This window comes from Salmo salar, chromosome ssa29, assembly GCF_905237065.1.
Source record: "Salmo salar chromosome ssa29, Ssal_v3.1, whole genome shotgun sequence".
In the NCBI taxonomy this organism is placed as follows: Eukaryota; Metazoa; Chordata; class Actinopteri; order Salmoniformes; family Salmonidae; genus Salmo; species Salmo salar.
Genome location: NC_059470.1, coordinates 27311420 through 27320000, shown reverse-complemented (window position 1 = coordinate 27320000; position 8581 = coordinate 27311420). Strand labels below are relative to the sequence as shown.

The 8581-nt window shown below is 46.1% G+C and overlaps 1 protein-coding gene across 2 annotated transcripts in view; it reads right to left on the bottom strand.

Moving 5' to 3' along the window:
* The window catches only part of LOC106590479 (ribosomal protein S6 kinase alpha-3), a 57285-nt gene extending 49144 nt beyond the window's left edge, over positions 1 to 8141 (bottom strand). The window contains exon 1 of one of the 2 annotated variants that reach the window (XM_045710583.1): positions 7722 to 8141. In XM_045710583.1, the coding sequence (XP_045566539.1) occupies positions 7722 to 7784 (63 nt within the window). In that variant the 5' untranslated portion in view covers positions 7785 to 8141. The remainder of the gene's footprint in view (positions 1 to 7721) is intronic. The other variant, XM_045710582.1, reaches the window with a different exon arrangement.
* Between the last annotated feature and the right edge of the window lie 440 nt (positions 8142 to 8581).

The window sequence follows — 8581 nt, the reverse complement described above, 5'->3', positions numbered from 1 at the left end:
TAAACAGGTTGTAGAGATGGTGGAGTTTTCTTCTGGGGAGGATAGCGAGAGTGAGTCATCTGACGCGTCACAACAAATAGTGAGATAAATGGGGTGGAAGGGAGGTATGGGATTGAGAAGGTACGTCAATTTCTGAAGTTGACAAAAGGGAAGAAATATATGCAGGATTACAATGTAACAGATTTTTTCCCTGAAAGCGAATTGTTTATTGATTCAGCAAAGTTTCTGATGTCAAAAATAACAGGGGGAGGTTTGACAAGCCCTGAAATTGCTAGACTCAAGAAAGTGGTCACGAGAGTGATAAGTGATGTAAATTCTAAAGAAAATGAAAGAGTTCAGTCGCAGTTTTAACTCTGTAAAGAGATGTGGTTTCTGGGTCTTCCTCTGTATTTTTTTTTTCTCATCCATGAGCAGTTTTAAGATTTCTTCTTTAAACGTAAATGGGGCAAGAGACATTAAAAAAGAGACATAGTGTATGAGAGGGAATACTCCAAACCCTGGGTCAACAGTCACCTTCTACTGCTGAGGGAATACTCTAAACCCTGGTTCAACAGTCACCTTCTACTGCTGAGGGAACACTCTAAACCCTGGGTCAACAGTCACCTTCTACTGCTGAGGGAATACTCTAAACCCTGGGTCAACAGTCACCTTCTACTGCTGAGGGAATACTCTAAACCCTGGGTCAACAGTCACCTTCTACTGCTGAGGGAACACTCTAAACCCTGGGTCAACAGTCACCTTCTACTGCTGAGGGAACACTCTAAACCCTGGGTCAACAGTCACCTTCTACTGCTGAGGGAACACTCTAAACCCTGGGTCAACAGTCACCTTCTACTGCTGAGGGAACACTCTAAACCCTGGGTCAACAGTCACCTTCTACTGCTGAGGGAACACTCTAAACCCTGGGTCAACAGTCACCTTCTACTGCTGAGGGAACACTCTAAACCCTGGGTCAACAGTCACCTTCTACTGCTGAGGGAACACTCTAAACCCTGGTTCAACAGTCACCTTCTACTGCTGAGGGAACACTCTATACCCTGGGTCAACAGTCACCTTCTACTGCTGAGGGAATACTCTAAACCCTGGGTCAACAGTCACCTTCTACTGCTGAGGGAACACTATAAACCCTGGGTCAACAGTCACCTTCTACTGCTGAGGGAACACTCTAAACCCTGGGTCACCAGTCACCTAATGCTGAGGGAATACTCTAAACCCTGGGTCAACAGTCACCTTCTACTGCTGAGGGAATACTCTAAACCCTGGTTCAACAGTCACCTTCTACTGCTGAGGGAACACTCTAAACCCTGGGTCAACAGTCACCTTCTACTGCTGAGGGAATACTCTAAACCCTGGGTCAACAGTCACCTTCTACTGCTGAGGGAATACTCTAAACCCTGGGTCAACAGTCACCTTCTACTGCTGAGGGAATACTCTAAACCCTGGGTCAACAGTCACCTTCTACTGCTGAGGGAACACTCTAAACCCTGGGTCAACAGTCACCTACTGCTGAGGGAACACTCTAAACCCTGGGTCAACAGTCACCTTCTACTGCTGAGGGAATACTCTAAACCCTGGGTCAACAGTCACCTTCTACTGCTGAGGGAACACTCTAAACCCTGGGTCAACAGTCACCTTCTACTGCTGAGGGAACACTCTAAACCCTGGGTCAACAGTCACCTTCTACTGCTGAGGGAACACTCTAAACCCTGGGTCAACAGTCACCTACTGCTGAGGGAATACTCTAAACCCTGGGTCAACAGTCACCTTCTACTGCTGAGGGAATACTCTAAACCCTGGGTCAACAGTCACCTTCTACTGCTGAGGGAACACTCTAAACCCTGGGTCAACAGTCACCTACTGCTGAGGGAACACTCTAAACCCTGGGTCAACAGTCACCTTCTACTGCTGAGGGAATACTCTAAACCCTGGGTCAACAGTCACCTTCTACTGCTGAGGGAACACTCTAAACCCTGGGTCAACAGTCACCTTCTACTGCTGAGGGAACACTCTAAACCCTGGGTCAACAGTCACCTTCTACTGCTGAGGGAACACTCTAAACCCTGGGTCAACAGTCACCTTCTACTGCTGAGGGAATACTCTAAACCCTGGGTCAACAGTCACTTTCTGGAAATGCTGGAGTCTTTGTTTAAAGCTGTAGGGAAGAATTTCAATAACACTGTTTTTATTTTGGGGTTTCAATATAGTAAGCAACAGAAAAGAAAATGTCAACTGGTAAATTTTTTGGGGGGACAAGCTAAGATGTCCATTTTTTCTGAGTAGGAAACATAAGATAGAAACGCGATATGGGCAGGAGGTAAGATGTGTTTTTAAAGGATTAGTGAAAGTAAGAATAAAAGTGAATTTTGAGTTTTTCTCAGCTGTAAAAGGTCTCCCATTGTTTGAGGAGAAGTGGGCATACGAAGGAGCGCTTTGTTTTGTAGAGGAGGGGAAACTATTTTTTGTTGATGAAATAAGTTGAATGTATATGTTCTTTTGTATTTTTATTTTTTAATTTTTTTGTATTTTTTTTAGGAATTACATTTGTTGTTTCATTTCTGAAAAGGCAGTGTGTCATTATTTATGTTAACTTGAGTATAAATTAAAGGTTTTATAAAAACTCAAACTCTCTCGCTCTCTCTCACACACATCATCCCTCTCTCTCTCACCAACACCCTCTCTCTCTCTCTCTCTCTCTCTCTCTCTCTCACTCACACCCTCTCTCTCTCACCAACACCTTCTCTCTCTCACACTCACTCACACCCTCTCTCTCTCTCTCTCTCTCTCTCTCTCTCTCTCACACACCAACACCTTCTCTCTCTCACTCACTCACACCCTCTCTCTCTCTCACACACACTCTCTCTCTCGCTCACACATACCCTCTCTCCCTCACTCACACACCTTCTCTCTCTCTCTCACACACACCCTCTCTCTCTCTCACCAACACCTTCTCTCGCTCTCTCTCTCACTCACACCCTCTCTCTCACTCATACCCCCTCTCTCTCTCACACACACCCTCTCTCTCTCTCTCACTCACACTCTCTCTCTCTCTCTCGCTCACTCACACCCTCTTTCTCTCACTCACACCACCCTCTCTCTCTCTCACTCTCACACCCGCTCTCTCTCTCTCTAACTCTCTCACTCTCCCACTCACACCCTCTGTCTCTCTCTCACACCCTCTCGCTCTCTCACCAACACCTTCTCTCTTTCTCTCTCTCTCACTCACCTCCTCTCTCTCTCTCTCTCTCTCTCTCTCTCTCACACCCTCTCTCTCTCTCACCAACACCTTCTCTCTCACACACACACCCTCTCTCTCTCTCACTCAAACCCTCTCTCAAATTCAAATTCAAATTCAAGCTGCTTATTGGCATGAAAAACATTGTGTCAATATTGCCAAAGCAACAATGTATACAATATACATTGTAATTGTCACGTCCTGACCATAGAGAGCTTTTATTTTATATGGTAGAGTAGGTCAGGGTGTGACTGGGGGTTTTGTCTAGTTTATTTATTTCTATGTTGGTTCTAGTTTCTTTTTTCTATGTTGTTTTTTTTGTATGATTCCCAATTAGAGGCAGCTGGTTATCGTTGTCTCTAATTGGGGATCATAATTAAGTTGTTGTTTTTCCCACTAGGTTTTGTGGGAGGTTATTTTGAGGTAGTGTATGTTTCACCTCTTCGTCACGGTTTGTTATTTTGTTTAGTAGTTTATTTGTATATCTTGCATAGTTTCAGTTATAATAAAATGTGGAACGATACACACGCTGCGCCTTGGTCTCCTTCATCATACAACAATCGTGACAGAATCTCCCACCACCAACAGACCAAGCAGCGTGGTCTGCGGTCTGGAGTCTCCAGCGACGGTCTGCGGTCCAGAGTCTCCAGCGACGGTCTGCGGTCCAGAGTCTCCAGCGACGGTCTGCGGTCCAGAGTCTCCAGCGACGGTCTGCGGTCTGGAGTCTCCAGCGACGGTCTGCGGTCTGGAGTCTCCAGCGACGGTCTGCGGTCCGGAGTCTCCAGCTACGATGGCGGATTCGCAGGATGAGAGGGTTCTTCGTCCTGCACCAGAGCCGCATCCTATGCTGGCAGATCCACAGGAGGAGAGGGTTCTTCGTCCTGCACCAGAGCCGCATCCTATGCTGGCAGATCCACAGGAGGAGAGGGTTCTGCACCAGAGCCGCCACCGAGACTAGACACCCACCCTAACCCTCCCTTTTTTTTTTTTTTCCGGTTTTTCATTTCGGAGTCCGCACCTTTTGGGGGGGGTACTGTCACGTCCTGACCATAGAGAGCTTTTATTTTCTATGGTAGAGTAGGTCAGGGCGTGACAGGGGGTTTTGTCTAGTTTATTTATTTCTATGTTGGTTCTAGTTTCTTTTTTCTATGTTGGGGGTTTTGTCTAGTTTATGTATTTCTATGTTGGTTGTATTTTTTTTTGTATGATTCCCAATTAGAGGCAGCTGGTTATCGTTGTCTCTAATTGGGGATCATATTTAAATTGTTGTTTTTCCCACTAGGTTTTGTGGGAGGTTATTTTGAGGTAGTGTATGTTTCACCTCTTCGTCACGGTTTGTTATTTTGTTTAGTAGTTTATTTGTATATCTTGCATAGTTTCACAGTTATAATAAAATGTCGAACGATACACACGCTGCGCCTTGGTCTTCATCGTACAACGAACGTGACAGTAATAAATTATAAACAATAACAAATAATATAAAATGGTAGTAAATAATAATACAACATGAAATACAAAAATAACAACAATATATTAGAAATGTAATAAATATAAATAGCTAATCATGGAAAATGAAACTATAACTAAATAACTGTCATCTTCACCATTACATCAGTACTACAACTACCATCATCAATACTACCACTACTACCACCATCATTAAACTGCTATCATTACCATCACCCTACTATAATAATAGTAATAACAGTAATAGCAATAACAATAATAATAATTAAGTTACTGCTTACTATGCATATGTTATTATTCAGTGTCCCTCAGGCTATGGCAGGCAAATACATATTTGGCTGCAAGAGGAGCCATTGCTCCTTCGCCCATGAGTTTTTTTTATAGGTTTAATAAGTTCAAATTTGCAATAAATGTAGTCATTTCTGTGAATAATGAATTTCTTGGTGAGGAATATTTCTCTCTCTCACTCACACCCTCTCTCTCTCACTCGCACACCCTCTCTCTCACACCCTCTCTCACTCCCACTCGCACACCCTCTCTCTCTCACACCCTCTCACACACACTCACACCCTCTCTCTCTCACACCCTCTCTCACTCTCACTCGCACACCCTCTCTCTCACACCCTCTCTCACTCTCACACCCTCTGTCTCGCTCACTCACACCCTCTCTCTCTCTCTATTTCTCACTCACACCTTCTCTCTCTCGCTCACTCACACCCTCTCTCACACCCTCTCTCTCTCTTTCTCTCTCTCTCTCTCAAACCCTCTCTCTCTTTCTCACTCACACCCTCTCTGTCTCTCGCTCACTCAAACCCTCTCTATCTATCTCTCTCACACCCTCTCTCTCTCTCTCTCTCTCACTCACACCCTCTCTCTCTCTTTCTTTCTCTCTCACTCACACCCTCTCTCTCTCTCTCTCTCTCTCTCACCCTCACTCTCTTTCTCACTGACACCCTCTCTCTCTCTCTCTCTCTCTCTCTCGTTCTCACTCAAACCCTCTCTCTCTCTCACACCCTCTCTCACTCACACCCTATCTCTCTCTCTCTCTCTCTCTCTCTCTCTCTCTCTCACACCCTCTCTCTCTCACTCACACCCTCTCTCACTTACACCCTCTCTCTCTCTCTCACACCCCCTCTCTCTCTCACACACCCTCTCTCTCACCATCTCCCCCTCTCTCTCTTACACACCCTCTCTCTCTCCCTCCATCTCTCTCTCTCTCCCTCCATCTCTCTATCTCTCTGTCTGTCTCTCTCTCTCTCCCCATCTCTCTGTCTCTCTCTCTCCCCATCTCTCTCCATCTCTCTCTCTGTCTCTCGCCATCTCGCTCCATCTCTCTCTCCATCTCTGTCTCTCGCTCTCTGTCTCATCTTTCTCACTCTCTCCATCTCTCTGTCTCTCTCTCCATCTCTCTCTCTCCCCATCTCTCTCTCTCTCTCTCTCTCTAGCTCTCTCTCTCTCACTCTCCCTCTCTCTCTCTGTCTCTCTCTCCATATCTCTCTGTCTCTCTCTCACTCTCTCTCGCTCTGTCTCTCGCTCTCCCCATCTCTCTCACTCTCTCTCCATCTCTCTCACTCTCCCCATCTCTCTCTCCATCTCTCTGTCTCTCGCTCTCTCCTCATCTCTCTTTCTCACTCTCTCTCTCTCCAGCTCTCCCACTCTCTCACTCTCCCCATTTCTCTCTCACAATTTCATTGAGCTTTATTTTATTTGACTTGACTTCATTTGTCACACTGCGGGGCTGGCTGTCTAGTTGACCAGTATTGCCTGAGGGCCCAACAGTCTACCTGCTTCTGATATTCATCTACTGTTAACTTAATCATGTGAGTAGGAATGATTGATTGATTGATTGATTGATTGATTGATTGATTGATTGATTGATTGATTGATTGATTGATTGATTGATTGAGTGAGTGAGTGAGTGGAGAGCAGTGAATGAGTGAGTGAGCAGTGAGTGAGTGAGCAGCGAGCAGTGAGTGAGTGAGTGAGCAGCGAGCAGTGAGTGAGAAGTGAGTGAGTGAGCAGTGAGCAGTGAGTGAGTGAGTGAGTGAGTGAGTGAGTGAGTGAGTGAGTGAGTGAGTGAGTGAGTGAGTGAGTGAGTGAGTGAGTGAGAAATGAGCAGTGAGCAGAGAGCACTGAGTGAGCAGTGAGCAGTGAGTGAGCAGTGAGCAGTGAGTGAGCAGTGAGCAGTGAGTGAGCAGTGAGAAGTGAGCAATGAGCAGTGAGCACTGAGTGAGCAGTGAGCAGTGAGCAATGAGCCGTGAGCACTGAGTGAGCAGTGAGCAGTGAGTGAGCAGTGAGCAGTGTATATGCTACATGGAAATCCTTGTAAGTTGGGTTCTCTTTAGAACGTTTCCTTCTCTTTGGTTTGTTCTGTGTTTTTCTGTTGTGCCCTAGAAACAGTCTGACAGCTTCCCTCAACTCATCTCCCACAGAGCACTAACAACATACACACACATTTAACAAGAATATGTTTTCCCTCAGGTTATGTAGCTTGACTGATAGAGAACAGCGAAAGGGAGAGGGGGGGGGTATTGAGAGAGGGGGTAGATAGGAGGTATAACAGTAGGGCATAATTATTAAGCAGGTCTGAATCAAAGGATGTCTTCAGACATTCACACGCGGGAGACTCGACACTTGTGTTAAAACACGCTATAACCAGGCTATAACCGCATCATCCAGGAAACACAGACACACACGCCCGCTGAAAGCCGCAACCTGAATCGTGCGGTCTGTTGGGTGGCCGCCCCCTCGCCTTTCTCTCTCTCTATTATCCGAGGCTCAGTAACTTATCCGTAAAATCTGTTTTTAGCCTCAGGCCTGTGTTGCGACGCGTTTGTTTACATCAATGAAGTGCAGCCCAGAGACAGTCAAAGTGACGATTCAATAGAATAATCTGTTCACATCAACACTGATTCACACAGGCAGTATTCTGGTTATAGAAATGTTTAATACCAGAATACGATCTCTCTCTCTGTCTCAGTCACACACACATACACACACACACACACACACACGCACTCACCTCGCTCGTCGCTCGCCCCAGTGTCATCTTCTGCCAGGGATCTGGCAACTGTGCCAGGGGCATCTCGGCGCTCGAGTTGTTCCTCTGATCTATTGTAGTGTTCACTCTATTAGTTTGTGCTAAAGCTTCGCTCCAGACAGGACTGTAGGCTATCACAATGTAGTAGTCTAAAGCTCTGGACTATTCTAGTAGGCTATTTCCTCCGTTAAACCCGTATGAGAGGACAAGGGACAGAGTTGGTTGTTTCTAGATCAGGGGCCGCCCCTTCTTTCTCTAGCGGAATAAACATGAAAACCTCGCTGGGCTACGTAACGCCTTTTACGGAAAATTGTCTCTCCACTTTCACCCTTGTTGTGTCACTGTGCCGCTTTTCCACTGCCTGCGCTATTCTCTCTCTCTCTCTCTCTCTCTCTCTCTGTATCTCTCTCTCTCGCTCTCTCACTTCCGTTTTGTCCCAATATGGCGCCGGGTGTCGGCTTACCTGCCTGTCAGACTACAGAGTCACTCATGCGTCATCTTGTGGGCGTGAACCCGGTATAACGGGACACCTCATCCAAACGGGACACGGGCAGGTGAGGGGGCTCTCTCCAGCTGTGACCTCTAGCCGGGACAGGCACGTGAGACACCAGGGGAGAAGATAAGATAGGCTTTATTATTCGGTGAAGGTGATGCACTGTGGGTAAACGGTTCCAGTCCCGTAGCCATGAATATGCGCAGAATATGACTGATTAACATGGAGCTATTCAGGAGATGAACTGAAATCTGCTGCAGGTGGCGTGGTGAAAGTGATCTATGATATACAGACGTTAGGTCTACATCTTTCAAATTATAGCAACAATGTGTATATGTCTTTATCATAG